Below are 13,172 nucleotides of genomic sequence, written 5' to 3'. Positions count from 1 at the left end.
TGTATAATGACAACTAGGTGTTGCAGCTCTGACAACAGATTGAAAAAAATACATTTTAAATTGTTTTTGCTGATGCTTGGGATTTGGATTCTTTCATTCTGAAGGCCAACCCACCCCCACCCCCCTTCCACCCGCCCCTTTGAATACCAAGGCCAAAGATTAAAAGGCCACCCTAAGCACTGACCGATGACCTGTAACTCTTGATGTCTTGATGACTGCTAGACAAGTCAAGAATGACCAGGCAACAAGCCTTTCAGTCACTGGCCTACCCTTGGGGTTAACAACCATTAGCCTGAAACCCTTATGAGAAGTTGCAGAAAAAAAACACGGGCTAACACCACTCCATTGCAAACAGCACTGTTAACATGCTTAAGCTCTTTATTCATGATTCCACCTATCATTTTGCCAATCTTTAGCACAGCAATTGAATCAGCAGTGAGAAAGCTTTAACTGCTCACCACAAATATACGCCCCCTCAACAGGAATATTTATGCGCATGTTTAGTTGGGTTTCACAAAATGTTTAGTCTACTAAATTGATTCCTTTATGAATGCAGTTGGCTTCCATGCAGCGTAATTCATGTGGTCATAAATGCTAATTGTTCTGCTGCTTAGAATTTGCCCAGAAGCCAACTGGCCAACAAATAAACAAACAAAATGATTGGTTTTCTCGGTTTCCCAGCTGTCTTTGTTCCCCTGTGAGGCTGAGATGGAAGAGTTTTGGCTTGACTCCTGAAACCTAAATCCCGCCAAAGACCTGGACCTGACCCCTGAGGTCATGGTCTCCCCCACACCCTCATGTAAAATCCTTACTTTTCCCTTGGGTGCAACAGGAGTCATGCCTGCTTATCAGCCCCTGGGGGTTGTCTAAAGTGGAGGGACGGGGTGGTCTGGCCCGCAGTAGGCAATGCTTTAAGCTGAGTGGATCAAATCATCTAGTGCACTAGGGATGATTGGACGCCACAGTTCCAAAGCACATTCGACTCATTGTGAATTATCTTATCTGCTCAATTAATGAGGACTTTGTCATCTTCGCCACACAGTCAAAAATACTTCCACTATAAACTCGTACTGCACTCATTTGTGAAGGTTACAATTTGTTGTGAATGGGCACAGGAGCTAAGCAAAATTACCCCCATGTGCACTGAGCTGTTCATACTGGGCTAGGCTCCATACGGCAGGTTTATTTGATCGAGTGCTACTGTAATACACATTCTGTTTGGTTGATTTGGTGGCAGTGGGATAAACACAACTACATGTCTTTGTGAAACAAAAGAAAAAACAACACAACGGGAAAACAATCACTTGAAAATGAAGGCACACATTTCACATACTCTACATAATGAAGCTACATCTTTGGTTGTGAAGATGTACATTATGTGTCACAGGTATTAAGAGAAATGCATGTACAGGGTATGTACAGAAACCATGTAAAAGGATGGCACATACGGAGCATCTCCAGACATACGTGATAGATGTGACGAGCAGGTAGGTGTGGGCCTGAGAAGCAGACCAATGGAGAGTAAATCAAGCTGATGAGGAAGAATGGGTCGAGACCCTTAAGCTTGAGGCGCCTTATCTCAGCATGGAAGCCGTGCATAAACTCAAGAGACAGAGGAGAGGTTAAGTGGTGCAGCCCCTGGGGGGGCTAATTAGTGTCACTCTTCACTCAGGAGGCAGTTGAGCACGCAAGCAGGACTCGGTGACTGCCACGGGCCAGGGAGGGATGGACTGGGGCAAGCTCCAAGCACTGAGGAAGAGCCGTGATCTTCTCCAGGGCCTCCCACACAGGTCTCCACTCTGAACTCCACCTCACACGCTGTCTCTTTTGTAGTCAAGCACGGCTCAGAAGGCCCATGACCATTTATCAAAGGCCCGGTGAAGAAGAATTTGTGCGAATATGTCAAAGCGACCCACGCATTAACACGCGTGGCCAGGCTGTTGCACTGCATGGTGATTGGCTTTTTACCAAGGTTGCTCTAGGGAGTGTGTTAGTTACTCACATACGTTCTCCTCCTGCTGCAGCTGACCTCATCTCCCGCTACAGAAAGTGCAACCGCTCTTCTTCCACTTCGACCAATCCCCTGAGTGACAGCATTAAAGGAAGACACATCTTAGTATTGTGATGCAATATCAGTTTCTAATGCGTTCCTGACTCTCCACTGAATCCCCCTTGTCATTCTAACAAGACAGTGCAATCACTAGGGCATCACGCATGTATTCATTTCTTAGTTTCATAATCTAGGTTGAGGAACGGCCACTGGGGACCGCAATCAATGAGCATCTGTTTAAAAATACTCTGGTGGCCTCCTTAATGAATTCTACTGGCAAATGACACTCATAATAGTGTCATTAGGGTATGATGTTCAGACAGATTTTGTGAACAAAATTGAATGAAAAGGACCCAGACCTCATCTCTTATTTGCAGTTTTAATCAAAGAAGACAATGTGCCTGTGATTTTAAAATAATGCCGATTACTTCCAACCTGTTTTTTCATTGTCATTGACCATCAGTTTTAAACTGGGGTTAAGACATGAAAGCAGGTCGCTTGATATGCTCTGTCTAGAGGACACAATGTGTTCACAGGAACTGATTCTGCTTGCGGATTGTTGTGGACCAGTGAGGGCAAAGGTTGCACTGCGGCTCAGACATGCACTTCCTGACACATGAAACTACAGGAAGGCCTTCGTCAGTCGTGTTCGAGGAGGGTCAGAGGTGGAGACCTAAAACGCTACAATGCATCATTCACTATACAAGGCACTTTTTATATAAGGTTGACTTTCTAAACAAGGAATGGCACAGGTGTCTTCAAAGCAAAGGAAATTACATCACAATTGGCATCACCACCTTGCAATCTACTTCCTGATGACCAGGAAACCTAGGAAACCAATTTCCCTCCTTAGGAATGCCTGTTGGCAGGAAAACATTGCCCGCACGATAACCTCTTGCAGACAATGATGTCAGAATGGTGAGGCCCCAATTCTGCCGTAGAGAAGTTGCCAACTTTAAATGTCGTTGGCTTCCAAAGCACACCCGGTCACCAAATCGCTAGACAGCCTACAGATCTGATCGAGATCATGACAAAAATGAGTTGGAAAGCTTCCCTAGATCTATGTGTCACTGAGCCTTCACCTGTAGTAGACGATCTCCATATCCCGGGCCATCTTCTCAGTCAGCAGGTCCTGATAGTCTCCGCACTCATCCCTCATCTGTGCCTCCAGCTGGGCCTGGGCAGCCTCCAGCTCAGCCAAGCAGCTCTGCCAATCAGAGCCGGGCGGGTGAGGCACATTCAAAGGTCACCAGGGAGAGACTGACTCCAGTCTTCCAACTGATAACGTCAGTGGAGCAATACATTCAAGAACGGCATCTGGCAGAATCTAAAAAATAACCTGCGAGAAACACTGCTTCTAAAACAGCAAACAATCAAATAGATTTTTCTGCATGCGAGTACATGTACGTGTGTGTGCGTGCATCTGTCTGTCTGTGTCTTTACCTCCAGTTCCTCAACCTCCTCCAGGTAAGCAGCTCTCCTCTGTAAGATTTTGTCATCGAGTTCCTCTCCGTATCTCTCCAGGTCTGCTAGCTCTTTCTGCAGCTCAGCAATCTGAACAGAGGCACACAGATGGACACGATTACGCACATATGAACTGATAACGTCTACGCTCATAGAAAAGTCTGCTACTGTACAATACGCACGCATACGCTGTCAGCACACAATTACTCAACAAAGAAGGAAAGCAGACTGCATGCAGACCTTTGCCTTTGTTTCAACCTCAGCATTGAGTGGATAAAAATCATTACAGTCCCTCTTTGATGCAGACAGACAGGTAGACACATTGAGCCAAATGCAGCATCCCCAGGGTAAGGATAATGAGGTAACTTCTAGATGGCTTGATCAAACACATATGTAAAAGACATATTACCGCTGTGTTTGTGCACTGCATCACTCCGTTTGGGATTTGCAAAACAGGTACAATTAATTTTCTTGTGTCTAAAAGTAATATACTTGTTATCAATCTCGATGCATTTTGTAACTGCATACAGCCCAAAACATTCAGAAGAAAGGTCAAATCATATTAATTGTCACCTTGCAAGAAACAACACATGAGACCTTCGTCAGCACAGCCATTGCTGTGAATAATTACAGTAATCAGGCAACTTAAACAATGTGCAGTCAGAGATGAATGATATTTCAGGGGCTGGTTTCTTCCTCTCCTGGATCAGAGAACACACTGACCATGGTTATTAACGGGGTGCTGAGAGCCGCATCACGGTTGCCCCTATAAGCCTGACCTCCCACCTCCTACGTCCCTCTACCCGCACCCCAAAAAGACACACAAGCTCTGAATGGCCCATCTGTGCTGAGCTGTGCAGACCCCACAGGCCACAGCTGCTTTTTCACATACATTGCAAGGGAATGTTTCCTTGGGGATTGAGAGTAAACCACAGACACAAGAGGTGGGGGGGGGGGGGGGGGGGGGAGGGGGGTTTTGGGGGAGGGAGGTGAAGTTAGGGGAGATGAAAGCACCATCTTGGCTCCATGTGTATGGCTTACAACAGAAGAGGACAAGGGTCCATGAACATCCTTGCGATTTGAAGGGTAATGTCTTATCTAAAGAGAGGGGCACAACCCTGTCCATTCAGAGCTAAGGCTAGCACGTTTGTTATAACTCATGTACCAGTAATCACATTCATTGCGTATAATTTTTTTCAGCTGTGCATACAGCACGGGCAAATTAAAGATTTATGACACGCGTCTTTCAATGACTTCATGATAGTCTCAGACTCAGAATGTTGCAGCATCTAGTCCACGGGGTCAGTGTTCTCTCTCCATCTGGCTTAATTATTTGATTTCAGTATGATTTTTGAAGCAAGATTCTTGAAGCCAAGAGATATATTCAGTTGCAGAAAGATAAGACAAAGCTTGTACCATGTGGCATTAATTGTCAATAGAAAGCAGAGGAAAAAGACAAACCCAACCTTCACATCAGCTGGTTAAAGCTCTCAGTGTAAACAATTCTGTCAGTCACTTGGTCACTGAAGCATTTAAACAGAACATTTTTTGTTTTTTTGCCAAGATATTGTACCTGTTTATCAGTAAGACTGCTAATTTTTTTTCAATATCTTTTTCACTGTCTTTTCTGAACCAGATTTGGTGGCCCTGTCAGGTTACTATTAGCATTTCTTTTCTCAAGTTAAGCTTCACTTTGGATAAAAGTGTCTGCCAAATAAATGTAATGTAAAATGTAATGTCTAATACCGAACTGTTTAAAGCTGCCCCTCACAGCAGATTTGCTGCCATCTTGTCTGCAAAAAAATGCCAGGAGCAGGGTACCTAAGCTTCACAGCTCCAATCAGCACCTTCACAGATGTGTCGAGGCATTTTAAAGCAGGTACCAGGCAGCAGATTTTCACACATATCAGGAAAGCACCAGTTGGTAGTTGGACATGCGTGTCTGTGAGACACCACAGTGATCAAGCATGTGTGGGTAGGAGGGTTACTCACCTGCATCTTCAGCTCGTCAACCTTGGACGCATCTGTCACTCCTGTTCCGGAGAGTTTGGCCTTCTCCCCCTCGCCCTGCTCGCCCACAGCGATGCCGGCCACTGCCTTAGACTGAAACTGAGGATGCACAATTTTCAACTAAGAACACAAAATTTCACTCATTAGGGGGAAAGATACCACTTGCGTCCCCCTTGTGCAATTGCCCAGAGAAAACAAGGAAGTAAAGTGCAATCAACTTGCCCTTTCTCCATCCAGACCTCTCAAATTAACCATAACCCACTGTTAATTTCACCCCAATTACAAGCTTCAGAGGAACAAGCCGGAAAAACAGTGAATCGCTTTTGGGTATCCAGGTGTGCCAAAGTTGGTCAGTAGTCACAATTACAGCTGAATCCCTATGTGCAATCACTTGTGACTGAAACAACTGTGCCTTGAAGTTAACTAATTGAGTCCAGACCAAGTCATCAGCACTGAAATTCAGCTGGCAGACAGCAAAGAATGGAAAGAAGGGAGATGGATGGAGGGAGGGAGAATCTAAGTTAGGCAGGATGTTGGTCCCTGTAGATTTGGGCCAGGGCCAAAGGGCTCTCCTCTCCACATCTCAAGATGCTCTGCCCAGTTTGGACCCACTAACCCATAGCCTAGACACTCTAACCCACTAATCCAGACCCTCCACACTAACCCAGAGCTTCCACACTCTAACCTACTAACTCACAGTCTCCACACTCTAGCCCACAAACCTACAGCCTCCAAAGTCAAACCCACTAATCAACAGCCTCCACGCTCTTACCCACAGGCTCCACGCTCTAATCCAGTAACCCACAGCCTCCACAGTCTAACCCACAGCTTCCATACATTAACACATTAATAGATAATTATAGATAGTTATGCAGGTGCTCTGTACAGCACACCCAGGACTACCAGATCTTGATTCTGTGTTGTGCCAGTTTGTTAGGCCACAGCTTATCATACAAAATCTCTCTAAGCTGATGGTAGGAGCAGTTTGAAGGCTTGTTGGTGGTGCGAATACCTGCAAGCTTTCAGCCAGCTGGCTGAAATATTCCTTGATGTCCAAGATGGCAGGGGTGACATCAGGGCTGAAGAACTCCAAGGTTACCATGGGAACAGCAGCAGCAGGTTCGGAAATTTTCTCAACTCTCTGCGGACAGTATGAACATTAAGTGCCCCGCATGCTTGTCTTCAAGTCGCAATACCTATCAAATGATTTATAATGCAAAAATACGGGACTTAAGAAAGTCACATGCAATCAAACACTCGGCTTGTCTGCTATAATAGGCATAAATGATACCTCAGTAAATTTATTATGGGAATATGAAGTGTATGGAAATACTAGAAATAATTATGGGTAATAAAACAAGGAGAACTTCTGTTTCATTCCATACAGTCCAACATATTGAGTTATTGTTCAAGTCTCAGAGGGAGTGTGCTAAATGCTGTGTAAGTGAGTTTTAAAGAAAACCCCAGTCTGACTGAAAGCTCAGCTCCTTTCTCCCGTCTCTGTAGCACTTATGCCCTCAGCTCTCTGATCAGGTGAACATCTGTCAGCAGCAAGGAGGATGAAGAGCGAGCGAGAAGGAGGAAAAGACAGATAAAGTGATGAAGCGAGAAGCAGGGGGGGAACGGCGAGAGAGAGAAAGAGAGAGTAAGAAAGAAAGAAAGAAAGGAGAGAAAGAGACAGACAGAGAAAGAGAGATAATGGTAAGGAGAGGAAAGTGCTGCCTGTCAGTATTCTGCCCAGTTCGTTGGCTGGCTGTCTCATATCTACATTCTCCAGCATTTGGCTTTGCTGCGGATCACAGCCACAGGATCCTGCAGCACCACATGGTGATGCCCGGTCAGCACCAATGCTGGGCCCATCTGTGACACTCTGTTGACGTTCTCTTAAACAGTGTCACATGAATGGTTCTTAAGTGAGGCAGCTGCCGATCAGTGCACCTTGTGCCTAATAGCTACAAAGCAAATATTTATTCTCCCTCTGATCAGAGGTTTTTCCTACTGTACCATCATCAGCCAATGGAAACATAATTTAACAGATTTTGTTTACCATTTCTGCATGGGCAGGAGGGGATTGACAAATCTCACCGACTCATACTCCACCCGCATCATGGCCAGCTGTTCTTCGTAGATGGCCACTTGGTCCTTCAGGGCCAGGCAATCAGCGGTCACTACATCAACATCCTATCAGAGAGCAAGGTAAAGTAAAACACCCTCTTAAGGGCACTTCCACACAGTTCATTCTGGTATGACTTGCATCCCAGTGCTCTGCCAAACAAATTTAAGATATGATTGGAAAAATTTAGTCTAATTCCTTTGCAGACGAATTTAAATTTGTTTGTTTAGTCAATGACATACGGGCCTATATTCACTCATTTTCAGATTAAAGCTCTTCATTTTCAAATTTTCATTATTCTATTTCACCTGTTGCAGAAGTAGCAGAAGTTCCTGGAGGACACATCATCATGTGGACTATAGACGCTCAACCTGCTGGGATTTTGCATTTCCTGTGTGCAATTTTTTTTTTTTTTTATGATTGAACTACAACAGAAATGAATATGAAGAAAAAATTGCCTGTGGAAAACATCTGTCTTTTTGGAAATCATTCATGAGTGATATCTGAGGATGAGAGCACTGAAGAAAGGTAAATGCTTCACTTCTCAACAGGGTCCTCCACAGTTGTTGGTGTCCTGTCTAAGCAGTTGCAGTGTCATGAAAAAGTATTTGCCCCTTCCTGATTTTCTCTATTATTGCATATTTGTCACGCTGAATTGTTTCAGATCTTTAGACAAAATGTATTATTAGACAAAGAAAAACAGAGGAAATACAAAACACATTTTAAAAATAATTTCATTTAGTTAATTAAAAAAGGTACTAAACGCCCATGTTACCCATGTGAAGAAGTAATTGTCCCCTTGGTTACTCAATCAACCAATTAACCAAATTCAATTGATGATTTCTGTAGATTCAGCTGATTCAGAATGAAGTAGTCAGCACAAAGTTTCTACAAGCACATGCTGCCCTGATCATAACCCACTTTCTGAAGAGGTATGGAAAAAAAAGGTGTTGAAATATTAGTCTGGAAAGGGTTACAAAGCCAGTTCTAAGGTTTAGTAACTCCACCAAACCACAGTGAGAGACATTATCTCCAAATGGAGAGCACTTGGGATACTGGTGAATCTTCCCAGGAGTGGCCCGTCTGCCAATATTTCTCCAAGGGCGCAGCAACAACTCATCCAGCAAGTCACAAAAGATCCCAGAAGAACATCCAAAGACCTGCAGGCCTCTCAAGCCTCAGCTAAAGCCAGCGTTCATGACTGGGGAAAAAATGGGATTCATGGGAGAGTAGCAAGATGGAAATCACTGCTAACCTAGAGAAACATCAATGCTCCTCTCAAATTTGCAAAAAAGCACCAGGATGATCGCCAAGCATTTTGAAATAATGCTCTATTGACACAAGAGTGTCAAAAGTAGAACTTTTTAGATGACATGGGGCCCATTATATCTGGCTTAATGCAAATATAGCATTTCACAGTAAGAACATCATGCCAACAGTCAAACATGGCAGTGGTAGTGGGACGGTGCGGGTATGCTTTGCTACCTCAGGACCTGGATGGCTTGCCATCATTGAAGAAATCATGAATTTTGCTCAGCATAAATTGGGTTATGCGGCAAGACAATGATCCAAAACACAAATGCATGTCCATATCTGAAAGGCTGAAAAGAAACAACATTAAACTTTTGGAGTGGCCTAGTCAAAGTCCTGAATTGAATCCAATAGAGTTGGATGCTGTGGCAGGACCTGAAACAAGCAGTATATGCTCAAACACTCACCAATTCAAGCAGTTCTGCAAACAAGAGTGAGCTAAAATAGTGATGTAAAAGATGGATATCAAATTATAGGAAGTGTTTGGTTGCAATTGGTGGTGCAAGCCAGTTATTAAGATAAAGTGTGAAGTTACATTTTAACATAGGTGATATGAATGTTTAATAACGTTTTTCATTAAATAAATGAAAAAATGATTTTTGTGTTTACTTGCGTTCCCTTTGTCTAATATTACATTTTGTCTAGAGATCTGAAACATTCAGTGTGACAATAATAGAGGAAATCAGAAAGGAGGCAAATACTTTTTCATAGCACTGTAGAACTCAAACATATTTGAATTCATACTGCACACAGTTGGCAAACGAACATTCCAACAATCGCACCATGGAGTTCAGTTCCGACTGGTTGAAGGCCACCCTTCCACACCCTAGTGTCAGATAATATGCATGCTCCGAACTTGCTGAAACAAGCTTGTATTTTAATCAAACAGTCAACAATCTAGGCGTGAAAGCATCCTGCGAGAGCACCCCCCTCATCATCCAACCCCCCCCCCCCCCCAATTCTTTCCCACCCCACCCCCTATTGCAGGGGGGTGAGGGGGGCTAACTAGGCACAAATACCTCTTTCTTCAATCCATTCTAGTGCAGATAGAGCTTATAGCTCATCCAGCTTTTTAAGCTTCTAATTAATTGATGATGATTTAAATTACTTTGGATTCTCTGCATTGGCATTTGAATGTATTGGAAGGATCAGGGAGCTCAGAAGCCCCGTGCGGTTCCTGAACATATGTGTCCCTGATGAACGAAGCCTGGGCCGTCTGTTCCCGTTATCTCTTCACAAACACAAGCCGGTAATTGGAGACAGTCTGAGCTCTGTCTCTGTACTCTAAAGAAATCCCCCCAATATCCTGTCTTTCCCAAATGCTTTGGAAAGAGCTTAACAGGTTTTGAACAAGCCTTCCCTATTGTGGATTTTGAAATGTAAAAAAAGCGACAGTGGAGTCTCCAGCCATCTATTCCCATACTTTGGGGAGTCTTCGTAAGACTGCTGTTCAACCAAACCAACCACTGGCAGTCACTGAACACAGTGGAGGGCCGACACGGCACACCTCAGACCTGCTGATCCTACTGTCTCCATATGTGGTCCAAGTGTTCAATCAGAAGCTTCCTCTGAATTAGTGACAGACAAGCAACCAAACGCTGCTTGCGATCTGGTATTTGAGATGGCAAGTTGAGGTTTATTGTGGTTAGTGGCCAAGATCCAAGAACTGGCTGCAGGAGTGAGTGAATTGGGAGATTAGCAGTCGTGTTGATGTGTTGCCGAAACATTTTATTACTCTAAGAAACCGCCTAAACCTGGAAATGTTGATGCAGTACAAAAGGTACTGGACCAACAGTGCCACCTAGTGGGGCAAATATTCTGCACCTTTATTGCTGCTTATTATTAAAATGGAAATACAAATTGGGCAGAGTAATGCTTCATTGCTTTTTTCTTACTTGAAGGAAAGTGTGTTAAGCTAAACTAATCCTTGTTTGTTTACTGAAAACGGCCTCCCTTGGCTGGAGTGAAGAGGATAGCTATTGTTGTGTCTAGCGTTTACAAAAACAACAAAGGTTCAACAGAAGGGTAAAAAAGGAGATAATCAGCTGAAAGGGCCACTGTGTCATTACCAGGGCAACGTCCTCCCTCTCCAGGTAGATCAGTGACCTCTGCTTGACTGCCTCGGCATGCTCCGCCTGCAGAAGGTCCAGCTCTCCCTTCAACTTTGCGACGTCACACAGGATCTGTTCCTACAGTGCAATGAGACAACAGTCACTAGACCCCTCTGGTACATATTCTGTAGTATACTCATAGCCTAAATGAATTCTCTATAGAATTTCTACCAGTCCTGTGGATCATTTTTCAGTAGGGGAGCGGCTGCATGCATCCATCCATCAATCAATCAATCAATCAAATTTTATGTGCGCTGGGCATTTTACAAATAACATGTCACAACATGCCACCTGCTCCATTCAGAACATCTAAAAGGTATGTCTGAACATGAGATTTCAGTATTTGGGCTCCTAGGAAGGAGATTCATGAGGACGGCAGCGTGAACTCTTGCTAAGCAACCTAAGTGGCACCTGTAGCTGTGGTGCGAGACGTCTCACAGCGGGTGACTGCTGGCTGTTTGGCACATTTGGCACTCCACCAGCCTCTGTCAGCACATCCCAGAGACGTGTGTCAGCAGGCTGACTATGGACAGCAATCGGTGCTCAAAATATATTCTCGAAACAAGGAAATGCAGCTGTGCGCTGTTGCAGTGCCATCTAGTGACCAAGCAGGGAACACTCAGGTGCTTACACAGGACAGCTCTGCCTGGTTTTCCACTAAGATAAGGGAATTCACTATAGCAAAACACTGTAAGGACCAGGAGTGTGCTAGCAAGGCAGGCTGAGTTTGAGCCTCAATAATCTCAATGACGGGGTGCATTTTTTGGCGCAGCACCTTCTCTCTGCGCAGTCGCTCCACCACCAGCTCCAGGCCACATTCAGGCACCCCAGTGGAGCTGTCAGTGTCCTGGCTGCTCAATCTTTCCTCCAACTCCAGGATCTGGGCCTCCAGAGACTCATTGTCTTCCTCCAGACAACGGGCCTAACAGAACGATGACTCAAGTCACAACTTCCCGCAACACAGGCCCACAGTGCAGCTGAATGTTACAGGTTGGAGTGTTACACTGGTGACTGCCAAAGCATGTATTCCCACAAGCGGACACGTGGGCCTACGACAACGGCGTTCATGGCACTGGTAACACTCTGGAGACACCTCATACTGTTAGACGACTTATCTTATTACACTGACCTTACTATCATTTACATACACAACTTTCACATACACGTGTGCACTATACCTGAAAATTATTTTGTACTCAAATTTCTCTCAGCGCTCTCTCATTTGGCCTCACCGTTTCAATCAACAGGGCCAGTCGGTCATTGAGTTCAGCAATCAGGACACGTTCCTTCTTAAATCGAGACATGCTCTCTCTGTTCAGAGCATGGGCTGCTTTAAAATCAGGCTCCTGCCATTGGAACTCTGTGGTCCCACCTCTGCTAAACAGACATCGAGTGAGCACAAGTGTATGTAATACAATGCAGCAGAACAGCTTGGTCACGTTTGGAAATATCTGTAACATGCATATCATTGATGTTTCTGGTTCAGATGCCATAAAGGTATAGGCGTTCTACACAGACATTTTTTTCCAAGAAAGGCAACCTATGGTGGTTGCATTCAGTTGGTCTTCCACGGTGACTGAAAACCATCATTGTAACCTACTGAACAACTACAGAAAATACAGATAATAAATGTTGAAGCATAAAGCTATACTTTGTGTGCAAATGAAAAATATTTAAATATAACACAAAAGTCCACACCCTTCTATAGTTATACAAACAGCAAAACAAGAAAAATATACCAAGATCGTTCTCCTTTTCTACATGGCAACAGGTGGTTGGTTTCCTCCTGGTGTTCAAACTACAGTGATCTCACCTTTGGACACTTTCGTTTGCCTCAGCCATGCAATTTCCCATTTACTATTGAGGTATCATCTCTAGTCCAAGACAAGCACACCCATTTATGCCACTGTGAACTGCACAAGTAACCAGAGGGGGACACTGACCTCGCGGAGGAGAGGTACAGCCCTCCAGACTGTTGGCTGCCCCACGGTTCGTCCTCAAACAGCTGGCGGTATGACGATACTCTCAGCATGGCGGCGGGGTGACTGTGCAGCAGGCTCTGGCACCGGGGCAGCACAGGGGCTTATGTACAGGCGAGAGTGGAATCTAACAC

The 13,172-nt window shown here is 44.5% G+C and overlaps 1 protein-coding gene across 1 annotated transcript; it reads right to left on the bottom strand.

Moving 5' to 3' along the window:
- Nucleotides 1-341: 341 nt before the first annotated feature.
- LOC135262991 (desmin-like) lies at nt 342-13,130 on the bottom strand. The gene is made up of 10 exons (XM_064350502.1): nt 13,003-13,130; nt 12,292-12,433; nt 11,835-11,981; nt 11,018-11,137; nt 7,610-7,705; nt 6,537-6,665; nt 5,507-5,623; nt 3,494-3,604; nt 3,133-3,257; nt 342-2,083 (listed from the first exon to the last, which is right to left on the bottom strand). The coding sequence occupies exons 1-10, from the start codon at nt 13,089-13,091 to the stop codon at nt 2,041-2,043; spliced, it is 1,119 nt and encodes a 372-aa protein (XP_064206572.1). The 5' UTR covers nt 13,092-13,130; the 3' UTR covers nt 342-2,040.
- Between the last annotated feature and the right edge of the window lie 42 nt (nt 13,131-13,172).

Source organism: Anguilla rostrata, chromosome 9, assembly GCF_018555375.3.
Source record: "Anguilla rostrata isolate EN2019 chromosome 9, ASM1855537v3, whole genome shotgun sequence".
NCBI lineage: Eukaryota > Metazoa > Chordata > Actinopteri > Anguilliformes > Anguillidae > Anguilla > Anguilla rostrata.
The sequence above is the reverse complement of the archived record's forward strand: the minus strand, read 5'-3'. Positions and strand labels throughout refer to the sequence as shown.

Coding starts and splice junctions, on each gene's coding strand:
- LOC135262991 (XM_064350502.1), bottom strand. CDS start 13,091: ATGCTGAGAGTATCGTCATACCGCCAGCTGTTTGAGGACGAACCGTGG. Junction 11,138..11,834: donor AGCGACTGCGCAGAGAGAAG/GTGCTGCGCCAA, acceptor ATTGCACTGTAG/GAACAGATCCTGTGTGACGT. Junction 3,605..5,506: donor TTGACGAGCTGAAGATGCAG/GTGAGTAACCCT, acceptor GCCTCTGTTCAG/ATTGCTGAGCTGCAGAAAGA.